The 12,504-nt window shown below is 44.1% G+C and overlaps 1 protein-coding gene across 5 annotated transcripts in view; it reads right to left on the bottom strand.

The window, feature by feature from the left end:
• Positions 1-4,768: 4,768 nt before the first annotated feature.
• TBL1XR1 (TBL1X/Y related 1) overlaps positions 4,769-12,504 on the bottom strand; it is a 115,657-nt gene continuing 107,921 nt past the window's right edge. For all 5 annotated transcript variants that reach the window (XM_075098443.1, XM_075098444.1, XM_075098447.1 and 2 more), the window contains 5 exons: positions 11,957-12,031; positions 9,388-9,515; positions 9,035-9,200; positions 8,047-8,148; positions 4,769-6,459 (listed from right to left, as the gene is read on the bottom strand). In XM_075098443.1, the coding sequence (XP_074954544.1) occupies positions 6,433-6,459; positions 8,047-8,148; positions 9,035-9,200; positions 9,388-9,515; positions 11,957-12,031 (498 nt within the window). In that variant the 3' untranslated portion in view covers positions 4,769-6,432. The remainder of the gene's footprint in view (positions 6,460-8,046; positions 8,149-9,034; positions 9,201-9,387; positions 9,516-11,956; positions 12,032-12,504) is intronic.

Here is a 12,504-nt window from a genome sequence, read left to right as displayed (position 1 = left end):
AGCAGTCAGTACAAACGGCCTGCCTCAAACCCGTGAGCTGGCTTCAATATCGCGCTCGCAAAAGTCAAAGGCTGATGGAGAAACCCTGCAGTGCGCTCAGGCTCCAGGTGAGGGGAACCCAAGTCTGGTTTTACGCTTGGAAAATCCAGTCCTTCCTCTGTTTTTAATCCATTACGTATGCTTTCCAACAGCAAGTTTCAACCTAAGAAAATGAATTGATTTTGATAACATTACTGAAATAAGAAAGCTATTACTTTTGAACATATTCTAGCAAATAAACAGCCTACACGAAAAAGCCGTAATTTCACCATAATGTTCCTGCGACACTGAAAATAAACCATCTGGGTTCGCTCTCCCGGATTGTGGCACGACCCGCAATTCAGAAGGAATCAGAACATCATTATGTATAGATGCACGCGTGTTATTTCACGTGTAAATCGAAACGGCCCCAAACATCAGTAGCGCAACTAACGCTCCTTCCCACAGCCAAACTGCACCGCTCGGCGAGGGCGGATCCTGCCGACGTGCGGTTGCGTGACCGCTCGGGAGCCTGCTCCCGCGCCCCCAGAGCCTCCGCACCGCTGGAGCGCAGCCGTGAGCGTCGCCGGACTCCGCTTCTCTCCGCGAGCCGACGGGTAAGGGGGAGGCGAAGCACGTAAAACGCAGGCGTGAGGAGGCAGTTCCTCTCCATCAAGCGCAGAGCGGTAAGCGGTGGCGGAGGAGAGCTTCGCCGCTTCCAAAGGACCTCCTGCGTGCTCATCAAGGGCACGTCGCCGTACGGCGTATCGCCTCCCGCCACTTCTCACGGGTCGCCTTACGTGGAAATGGGCCAAAATACATATTAAAACCAGCGTTTCGGTCTTCCCCAGCGTAATCACCTGGAAGTCGCCCGTACCAAGCATTTAAAATTACATTCAGCCAAGGTAATATCAAAATATATTTTATTCTGGACCTCTTTCAGATCTGATTCAAATTACAGTTGTCAAAGCAATACAATGCAAAGGGAAACTGCAACAGAAAATGTGCCTAGAAGGGGTATAAGGGCCTTGGGGACAAATCATTGTGATGTAGAACCAAAATACATCATAAAGTGTAATTAACATGGTCCAGGACAGTATAGAACATCTATATCAGTCTTCTTTAGACAATAATCATGAAAACTGAACATAAAAGTCCTTTAAACAAGTACAAAAAACTGTCATGGGCTGGTTTACACTTTTACAACAGCTGTAATTTAACTGGATAACTGAAGAAATGATGCAGACATTTTAATCCAGTGCTATAGGTAGGCTCACAGAATTAGACCCAAAGGATTTGTAACTCCAAATGAAACCATTACAACTACAATGTCAATGTCAGGAGAGAGAGAAAATTACTTCTGTATTCTAGAATTACTGTTCTGCACACTGCAGTCTGTTGAGGACAAGATTGCAAAGTACACTCGACTAGCAACAACATGCAGACTGTTTTCTTGTATTTACCCACAAATGTCAAAAAACATTATGCAGTAAAAATGAATGATTATTTAGAAGAAAAAAAAAAAAAAACCAAAAAGAAAACGAAACAAACGCGCCTCAAGTTATTGTCAAGCTTCAAACTTAAAGGCAGAGAAAGCGAATTATGTGCTCGAAACTACTGATCTGAAGCGCTATTAACACTAAACCTGCAACCCGCGAGGAACGGCGGGTTTTCCTGGTTCGCCCGCCGCCCACCGGACCGACAGGGCAGACGGCCACGCTCTCCCAGAACGTGGTATTTCAGAGCTTTCTCTAGAGGGAGGAGTGACGGCTGCTCCGTGGCCCCCCTCCCCACGGAAAACGTCAGGGATCTCGACGGAGATTTACCGCTGTCTCCCGACGCCGTATTTGCTTCTAACATGCCACAATGTTGCTTCTGCTTTCTTCAGACTTGCGGAGAGCGCCCCACCGGCCCCGCTGGGGAACGGCCCGCGGGGACTTGGCGGGGGGGGGAGGCCGTCAGGCTGGCCAGGGAGAGGGGCGCGCCGGGCTGAACGCCCCGCCGAGGCCGAGGGAGGTCCCGGCCCGCCTGGGACGCGGCGTCGCTGTACGGTCTTACGCACGCCCAGCGCCTCCGATGCTTATTCTGGCAAGGTTTTCTCACGAAGTGAAAGACAATGGGATTTCTGGTTAAGTAAAGACTGGGGGAAGGAAAAAAAAAAAAAAAAAAGGGGGGGGCGGGGGGGGAAACCGGGTCCCAAGGCTCCTCTTCGCTAAGCGGACAAAAAAAAAAAAAAAAACCAAAACCACCCCCCAGAAACATACAACCTTTTATTTACAAGCTGAAAGACCCAGTTTGCGATTTTAATGGATTTCCTTCATTCGGCAGAACTAACCGCACCGGCTGCGAAGGCTGCTCCGTAGGCAAACCGGCACAGCCGCCCCAGGCCTCCCACTATTCTCCCTAAACACAAAGAGCATTTCCAAGGTAGGACGTGCCATTAAACACCCTAGCATGAGGTAAGCAGTGTAAGGAAAAAGGAGTGCTTTTTAAAATGAAAAATTAATTAAAATCGGTAGAAATCTTTGGCCTTTCTCTCAAGATGCATTAAAGTGTCATGAAATCAAGAAACATGCTTCGAAATGCCACGTCATTCTGACTCTGGTAACTATTACCTCCCTCCACCCAACCCAGAAAAAGAGGCACTTTTAGTGTTTCATAGAAGATTTCCAATCACCAAGCAGACACGCCGAACGACCCTGCACAATTGTAGCCCCAGAATAAACTGAGTTTATCAACATTACAAAGAGTCTAAAAAAAGCTTTGATGAGGACCTAGATATTCTCTTAACTACACTAAAAAGTCCACTGGTTGGGAACCTTTACATCGATTTAAAAATGCAGGAAAAGCTAAAGTAAAAATAGAGAAAGAGGAACTCTGCAGAAACCTGGACCTGATTACGCAGAGATGAGAAACGGGATGCTGAGAGGGACGCACAGGAAGACGGCGAACTCGAGAGCGGTTCACTTCTTACCCCATCGTGAATTCCGAGCCCAGCTTTTCCCCCTCCCTTTTATCCTCCGTTGGGGTATTTGCCCGTTAACGCGTTGGACCGGAAAAAACCAGGAGCTGCAACGTAGGCACAGGCACACGTTTGCCTTCACGCTCGGAGAACAGGCGCGGCAGAACCGCTCGGCGTGCACGACTAGGCGCGGGCACGCGTTCGTGCGGGGTCCGGGTCCCGCTGACGTTTGGCATACTCAGGTCAAAGGAACAGCTCGGACAGCCTACCTCACTATTGAAAACGAGGTCTTTGTGCTATAAAAGATCATCATTAATGTCACGGTTCTCTTTTTTCTTTCGTTTTCGCTTCACAGAATCACAGATCCTAGCACACCTTGCATGCATGCAATTGTCAGGGTATAAGACAGGAGGCGGGAAGAGGGGTGAGCAGGAGCAGCACTGTGGCATGCTAGTAAAGGACAACAGTAAAATATCTATTGGCCAGATCCTTTGCGAGTGGGGAGCGGCGCCTTTCCACCGCGGCCGGGCGCCGCCGGCCCACGCCAGGCCGGGGGCCCCAAGCCTGCGCGCCTGACGTTCCTGCTAGGCCGGGCTTAAGCACCCGAGAACCCTGCACCTGGCGGCACCGAAGCTCTGTTTTACCTATTTCTGACTACGTGATACTATGCTTAAGCAACTAGAATTACAACCAAAACAGCTGATGACTGAGAAAGAGGAAAATGGCAATACCCTAAAACATGGCTGTGTGATTTTGCGGCTATGTCACAGAATTCCACCACAATTGTTTAGATCGGCTGAAAGAATCATCCAATAACTTTTATGAAAATGAATAAACTGTCCATATTAAAATACAAAAGTACTATCAAGAATCACTTCTGACTTTCAGATTTAAATTCAGTGCAATTGACATATGCATTGCTAAACGAGAAAATGCAGCTTAAAGATACTCAAAACATTTGTGTCTATTCCTGGGAGCACAGTTTAAAATTATTGCACAGAATTTTTTTTATATTTTTGTGGGTTTTTTTTTTTTTTTTTTCTCCATTAAATGACAGAGGTCAGCCACAGTCATGGACCTCCAGCAATAAAAGCAACATTTCAAGTGCCAGACACTCAATACATTAGGTTTCCTACATACTGTAACTCACAGGGTAATTGCTCTCGACTTTTGTAATATCTTCCGAAACCCTAAAAAACAGCTGGCACCGAACCACCACGGGTGACTGTCTTTACGGATCTGACTTTTCGTTGGTTTTAAACGCTGCGTATGACAGCATCACGGTCCTGGGGCGAATACAAGGAATGCGTTGTTGACTTCTCTTTACCACTGGCAAATTGCTACCCTACCTTAGCCAAACTCAGACTTGCTTCAAGTCGTGTTTATTCCATGGAAATAGCAGAAATCAATGCCTAAAGAACAATGGTTAAAACATCGAAGCTGCGTTATGTCAATTAAATCAATTTATACCTAACTTGGGAGGGGGGACGGGGACAAAATTTAAAACTAAAAAAAAAAAAAAAAATAGAAAAAGAAAAAATAAAAGGTTAGAGACTAGCAATCATAAGCCACAAAATGATCTGTGATTGAAATAGTGTTATAAAACCGATAACTTTGCAAAGCTCTGTCATATAAACCATTCCTTAAGTAAAATGCCTGTGACATAAATTTGACAACCTCTCTTTTTTTATAAATTTACACTCTTGGAATCTTATGCAAGACATGATGCAACCTTTTCGACTACACATACGCGTAAACATAACCTCATGCTATCATTTACAAATAAAATCACTATCAGTATACTTTTAATCACATGAGCAGAAAAAGGTTTGCCATATACATCTGTCATCGTAAGAAAAATACTTGATATTGTAAACAGAGTAAAAGACACTATATAGTAGTGATTATTAAAAAAATAGCAGCTTACATCTACCCTATATTTGGAAAAAAATGTAGTCACAAGATACAATAAACTGCAGGACTGGAGCAGCAGGGGAATTAGTGCAAGTATTCATCTTTTAAATAAGCTGAATCACTGCTATTAAAATAAACTTGAAGCAAGTCCTCTGTTTAAGGTTTTTTTTTTGTTTTGTTTTGTTTTAAATCTAAGGTAGTAAACATTTTGCCTCTTAATGGCAGTGTTATCAAATATATGCCAAAGATTTTATTTTAATAAAGAAAAATTACATGAGAGACTTCTAATACTGGAGTTTGGTTACAATTATACATCTAAGCTCCTACAAGTAACGATGGGCAACTCTCAGAGAAGCTGTGGCGCGAACCCTTGTCCAGAAAGACCTTAACCTCTTAAAAACAATCCCCCAGCGATACTTTGCTCCTTTCACAATAGTGCACAATTTAACCATATTTTAGTTATGGTCTTAAAGCAACAGAAGATGCATTTTTTTCCTTTTTTTTTTTTTTTTCTTTTTGTGTGCATCCCTGTATTTTTCTTTTCTGTATTTTTGTGCCCTTCTGTTCTTAAGCTTGGCAGAATGATGTCCCAAATAAGAAACGACTGCATTTTAGCCATGTCACCAGAAAATAAAACATAGCATTATACCCATTACTGTCATACTTCGTAGATGAGCAGGACGTGAAATATCACGCCTCAAAGAAGGATTTTGTTGTAGGGGTTTTTTTTTGTTTTGTTTTGTTTTGGTTTTTTTTCTTCTCTCTCCATAATCCCTTTTCCACTCTCCCTCTGTTCACAAAATCGTGCTCTGGGAGCCACAAAATGTACCAAACGTCATCAGGTTCAATCTACCTCCTCAAAGAATGGATTAAAATATGTTTCAAAGAAACATTTTTTTCCAAGGTGAAAAAAAAAAAAAAAATATATATATAAACGAGAAACTAATTCACTCCCTTACTTCATGCATCCATAAACTTAACCAAAACAAAACAGAAAACCCAATGTTTAAAAGCAAAGAAAAAACTACTGCTGCAGATTTCTGTAAGTCCATTTTCTCTGTACACACAAACTGCTCGACTACTGAGAAGGGAAACAAACCCCCCACGATCCACCGTCGTAATGGATTTGAGGGGGGAAGGGGGAAGGAAGGCTGCCATTAGTATCTTCTGAATTTGGTATGTATATGGGTCTGCTCTTGTATACGGTATATTTCTCTCTCTCGCTCTCGCGCTCTCTTCCGTTTTTCATATCCAAAACCTTTCAATGTTATTTTGGGGCACAGCAGATTCCAGCACTTGGTGAACAGGATTCACAAGCTGTGACAAAACTCTGTCATCCTCTTCAGGGTGTAACTTTTTTTTTTTTTTTCTTTTTTTCTCCTCTTTTTTTATATACAGTATATGTATATATTTCTTTTACGTTTGGCTGTAGTGGACTGGCCATGGTTCAATTGGGACTATAGCAGTACATGGGTCAGGGACAGTCATTTTGGCTATGTACACATTCATAGTCGGTCCATGGCTTCCAACTAGTAGCGCTATTTCCGCAGGTCTAATACACAAACCTGTAAGAAAAAAGAAATACGTGTACAGAAACGGCCCGTTGCACCATATTCCGCATTTGCACAATTCTGTGTGAAACAGCCGAGCAAAACCAGGGGAGCGCTTCGGCTACGAGCGCCCAGCCAGACCTGCTACGGGAACGGCTGCCCGAGGGCTTACGGTCAGAACACCAGCAACTGGTTCACGTTCCAGTTCCGTCAGGTATAGAAATCTACTCGTAAAATATAATCACATCAAAGCCGTGCTTTTAGTCATCAAACCGTTCAAATGTGCCTCTATCCGCTTAGTTATTAAGTGTATTTAAACCCGAGGGGATGAGGAGGGCTTTCGCAAGCGAACAATATAAAACAAAGTAAGCCCAACGTTTTCAAAAGAGCAACAGCAAAACGAAAACCAATCTGTCGCAAGGACAATCAGCCTCTTGGCTTAAATTAACTGGAGGGCTGGAAAGGTTACACGGCATACATCTAAAAGGGTCACCTAGGGTGGGAGGATAATTCATGTGTACTCAGGATATGCCTTGAGCTTTTGTGCCTTTTATGATATTGTCTATACTTACAAGACTAACATCGCACGAAAGGCCAATCAAAATTAACTCCCTAGAATTCAGTCTACTTAAAACTCAGAACTTCCTACTTTCTGTTCTGAGCTCTGAGAAAGCCACCCCCCGCCGGCGCGGAGCCCGCGGGGCAGGAGGGTGCTTTGGCACGGTGTTAAGGCTCTACCCGAGGCTCTGGGCCAGAAACCTTCCAGGACTGCTTTTTGCTGACGTCTGTAACTTTAAGCGGCAGCACTTCAAACTACAATTCCTTTATCGCTCTTATTTTATTCTAATTTTGCTTTTCCTTAGGCTCTCTCCTTTCTTTTGAAACCACGGCAAAAGAGGGACAAGCGAAAAACAACCACTGTACTTGTTACGAAGAACTGCACGTTAATATTTTACCGCAGAACTTTGCAGGACAATGTCAGAAGACCTAGGAGGTGACGCTGCAGTGCAGCACTATGAGATCACAGAGGGAGCATTCGTGATTAGTTAAACATGATTCTGTTCTCTGCTTCACCCAAGCAATGGAAGCAGGCTGGTATTTACGTACGGCTCCTGTCATTTTGAGGAACTTTTTAATTGTGAGCGTTCAGAAATCCGTACTTTCTCTCGAACGCAATGCGGAAGATACTTCGTTCCTATCACGTATCACAGTAACATCACCTACACTGAACGTTCCCACTCGGAAAGGGTAAAGAGGCAAAAATGAACGTGTTTCGGGACTATAATGAAAAGACCGTCCACAATGAACACATTTCCCTGGGAAGCCCCAGCAGGGACCGAACACTTAAATTAGAGGCACCTCTGCCTTCTGAGATTTTTGTAGGGTTTAGAACAGCAATGCATAAATAAATAAAGACTAAAGACTTCTGGAGTAAAGACATATTTTCCTTTCAACCTTACAGCCACCCTTATATACAAAAATCTGTGTGTGAGTCGGCTGCGTTGAACTCCAGCTGCAGAAGGAAACGGCGTCTCCGCCGTTCCTCGAAAGACTCCCAGAAGACCGCCCGTTAGAACGCCAGGCAAGTCCAGCCGCACTTACTGAACCATCTGAAGCACTTGCTCCAACTTTGTCTCCTGCTGCATTCCAGCAAACCTCGAAAATCCCTCCTGTTCCCCGATAACTGTGAACTAGGGCACCTGTCTAAAAAGGGACAAAACACATAATTAATACAAGAAAATCCAAGCGAACAAGTAACATTTGTACATGTCAAACCTCCCCACTGCTTTTAGGAGCTGAAACTCCCGGAGGACAGGGTCGGGATGAGACTTGTGGACGGCCTCGGCGCTGTGTTAAGGGACGGGACAGACACAGTTATCGCATCTTGACCTCTCGCGCCTGGCAGGCAGAACCGGCGACGGTCATGACAGCTCCCGATTACTACGATGAGCCCTACCAACGTTCGTATCCAGCGCCCGTTGCCAGAGATCACGCCTTGCCTAACAAGAAGGTCTTTAGAGTCTCATTCGCAGTCAGCGCTTTTTTGGCCAGAAATACAAAACATGTGAAAGCGTCCTTTCTAAGAGACTTCTGAGGAAACATTTTGTCGTCACTGTCTTTCCTCACTTTACGTTCCCTGGTTTTTCAGTGGAATTCAATGAAATAGCCATCAGGTTTGTATGTCTACGTCAGTCGTTTTTCACAGCAAACCTGTTTTATCAGGCGTTTAGAGTTGAGAGTTAAAGACAATTTTTGGATGCAACATATTATTGGAGACACTTTGTTGAATACGTTTTGGTGGTCGTGGTTTTTGGTGGTGGGTCTTTGGTTATTTTTTGGGGTTTTGTTTTTTTTTTTTTTTGTGTCTAAGTAAAGACAATGTAAAGACAATTACTACCTCACCACAGGCAAGCACTGAAAGAGAGAAATTAAACATTTTTCCATTAACAGACGCAACCTTAGAACCAAGAGAAAGCGAATCAGCGTGTTAGCAAGGGCAAAGCTCTTTGTGGCCGAAACACGAAGGAGCAACAAAGGTTGGATGGAAAAGACCGAAACTCAAACTTCCGAACAGACGGAAGAGCTCTACCTGTGTATTCCAGATGTGTACACACTTATCAAAGGAGCCGCTGGCCAGGTACCTGCCATCAGGACTGAAAGCTACACTGTACACAGGTTCTTGATGTTTTGTCAGAGTATGAATACAAATTCCTCTGTCTACATCCCATAACCTAACGGTAGAGTCAAAGGATGCACTGTCAAGGGGAAAAAAAAGAAAAAGCACAGATTATCGTATTGTGTTTATATTAGGAACAAAAATATGTCAGACTGAGATGTAATTAAAGTATCCTACATGCTTCAAAACATGCTGCGAACCTATATATATAAAGAGTGAATAAAAATAATGCTTAACAGGCATTTAAAAACACGGTTAAACAGTACCTTGCTAACATAAGATTGGCATTTGGATTATTTGTTCCGGGTCCTGTAGGACTCCATTTGATAGTATAAATTTCTTTGTTGTGTGCTTGTAAATCGTGGACACAACTGTCTTGTTTCATACTCCAGATCTACGGTACAAACGGAAGAAAACGCAAAGGCATTTAGCACAACATTGTACAAAAACACATTTTACACCTTTCTTCCTCACCATCTGCAGCCTCACTGCTACCTTTTAGGCCGCTCGAAGCATTTGCTGTGACTGCTGAGTTTCTAGAGTAATTATGACAGGTATTATTGCAGTATCCTCCGTTCTTTGAGTTCTAAGTCCCTGATGGGGTTAATGAGTAATAAAGGTACTGTCTGTAGAAACCGATCTGCGTGTGCTAACTAGAAGCCCCTTGAAAAGTGCGGGGATGATAACAGATGCTAAAATGAGAAGAGCAATATGTGTTCGTTCACGTCTGAGTTGACAAAATATCACAGTCCTATTTTTAAATGAACTTCCTGCTACACAGATTGAGTGAAGTAAAGGGACAGTAGAGAAATTTTCTGTTTTCATACAAAGCCCTAGACGCCTACTGCAAAACAGATGACGGCGTTTTCCTGCCTCGTTAGGGTTTGCGTTGCCAGGTGTTTGTTCGGTGCTCCACACAAAGGAGGAGCTCCTCAGCACTCCAACTCCTGCACGATAACCCTCGGCAAACAAAATAACTTTATTCTGTTTGCACTGCATACAGAAAGGGGTTTGGAAGGCTTTATACCTCGTCCTGAATGGGAAACTTGATATAGCAGTTAATCGTCTGAATGCTTTATTTAACGATACGTGGTTTAGTAGTGCTTTCAGCTCACCTCTTGTTAGGAAACGCTAACGGGGGCATGTTTAAGCTCAACTGTATTTAAGATGCAATTGGGGTGTATGTTTAAATGAATGATGCTTTTCAGAACGGGTGCCTCACCGAAGGGGAAATCGATTTTCAATGCGCAGACAGAATTAAAATTGTATTTCCACTTTAAATTGATGGGATCAAAATCTAGGTTCTCTTCCCAAAACTAGTATAGATGAAGAGTCCGTATTAGCTGCCCTAGAGGATATCAAGCTGGCAGCACAAGAGGGAAAAAGAAATCAATCACGAGGCACCTTCCATACCCTTCAAAACCCGACGTTCGTTCCTACCGCCACTGCGAAGTGAGTGACCCACAAGTGATCAGTGATGAGTACACTTATCTACGAGCAACTGGTCTTCCAGTTAATCCTGAACAAAATGATAAAACTCTTTCCAGGCTGGGCTGAACTGAAAACAGCAACCAAGAAGTTAATTGCCTGAATTGCCTGAGCCCACAAACGGTGACGTGCTCCCAGTTGCCACCTCTCTACTCACCGAGAGGCAGCAGCCACAGCTTGAGCTCCAGACTGGAATTCATCTCCCCTGAGTTTCAGCTGCCTAAGTATGAAATATCTAGCTTAAGCTGGCTATTTTTTACTCCATCCATTGCCAATGGAGAACGACTGATGCTCTCAGGGGTTTATCCTTCACACTTGACTGAGACACTCAGGAAAGGATGAATTGCTCTTCAGTGGTGCTAGAGACTCTGTGGACTAAAGATGTCTAGGCATCCTCCTTCAGACTAGAGGCTTAACGCTTACATGTTTATATGTAGATAAGGTGATTCCCACTGCAAGAGCCTGACTACGAGCCAGCGCAGGAGGGGATCTGGCTACTCGTTCGGCCATTCCCTGTCTCTGATTAAACAACGGTGAGCGGGACGGAAATACTGTCCCCAAGGGCTACGAGTAGGCCAGTGCTGTCGACATAAAACCCATATCCTGAAACTCTACTAAAGAGAGTGCTAAACACCTACTAAATATAAAGCAGTATGGGAGTAATGGAAAAGCATCTGGAACGTGGAAACAGCACAGGCCCGTCAGGCACGAACAACCTCATTTCTGCTAGTGCATCTAAGGTGGTGGTGTTTTGTAAGGCTCCCTAGCGCGCCTCGGAGCCACGCGCGTAGGTTAGTGCCCTCTGCGTTCCCAAGTTTGCCCCGGTTCTACAAGAAAGCATGCTGCTATGAATTATTTGGAGGAAAAGTGTAGGTGCAGTTGAAAACTGTAGAATGAACCGGAAAAACCAAGGAGTACACACCGTCTCTTAAGAAAAAATATGCCAAAGGTTTTACCTAAAAAGAAGGGGAAAACAGAAGGAAGCCGGGAAAGGAGCTAGTCACCCGTTCTTGCGTGTGTTACACGACATGCATTCCAACTCTTCCTTTTAACCAAAAGCAACCATCAAGTGTGACAGCTTAACGATTAATGGCCTGATTCTGTAAACAGCTAAAAGCACCTAATAAATCATGCTCCAAGTCTCAGGGTGGCAGCCTGTAACAAGTTCTCTGGATGAAAGCTTGGCTCTGATTAACAAGGATTTGCTAGGATTGCCTAATCTTGTTCTATGAAAAAAGAACTACCAGACGACACGGCAAGTACAGCGATGCTGCTGGACTGCCCGGGCTAATGGTGCGCATCCCAGAGTCCCACACAGACAAGAGCCAGCACCACAACTCCCCTTACCTTCAGAGTCATGTCGTCAGAGCAGGATGCCAGAAGATTACCAGTTGGATCCCATTTGATTGCGTTTACTTCATTCTAAAATTGAACAGTGAGAATAAGTTGGGGTCTTCGCTTCCATTACAAATGACAGCTTATGAAAGATAAAGGTGGACAGCAGTTATGAGTATTTGCGTAATTGTCAGCGGTTTAACATTTCATTTTCATTCCCAGCTTCGCCTTCAATAACAACAACTTTTTGCTACCCGTTCATCACATTTCCCCCGTGCGCGCCCTTACACAACATAGGCTGCGCCTAGCAAAGCCTTGAAGTTACCACGTTTCTTCTACTAAAGCTCACTTTTGCTACGGCACTGGTGAAAAGGGCTGCACGTGGGAGTGAGAATTGTTCTAATAAAGATAGAGGCTACAGTTACCGCATGCCCTTAACTACAACCGCCTGCGTACGTGGATCTGTCGCCGGTTGCCGAAGACCAACCGCTACAAGTGCTCTATACCGGCAAATACACTGGGCCCCCAGTCTCCCATTAATAAAAACATTGCACGGCAAC

This window comes from Phalacrocorax aristotelis, chromosome 7, assembly GCF_949628215.1.
Source record: "Phalacrocorax aristotelis chromosome 7, bGulAri2.1, whole genome shotgun sequence".
Classification (NCBI taxonomy): Eukaryota; Metazoa; Chordata; class Aves; order Suliformes; family Phalacrocoracidae; genus Phalacrocorax; species Phalacrocorax aristotelis.
The sequence above is the reverse complement of the archived record's forward strand: the minus strand, read 5'-3'. Positions and strand labels throughout refer to the sequence as shown.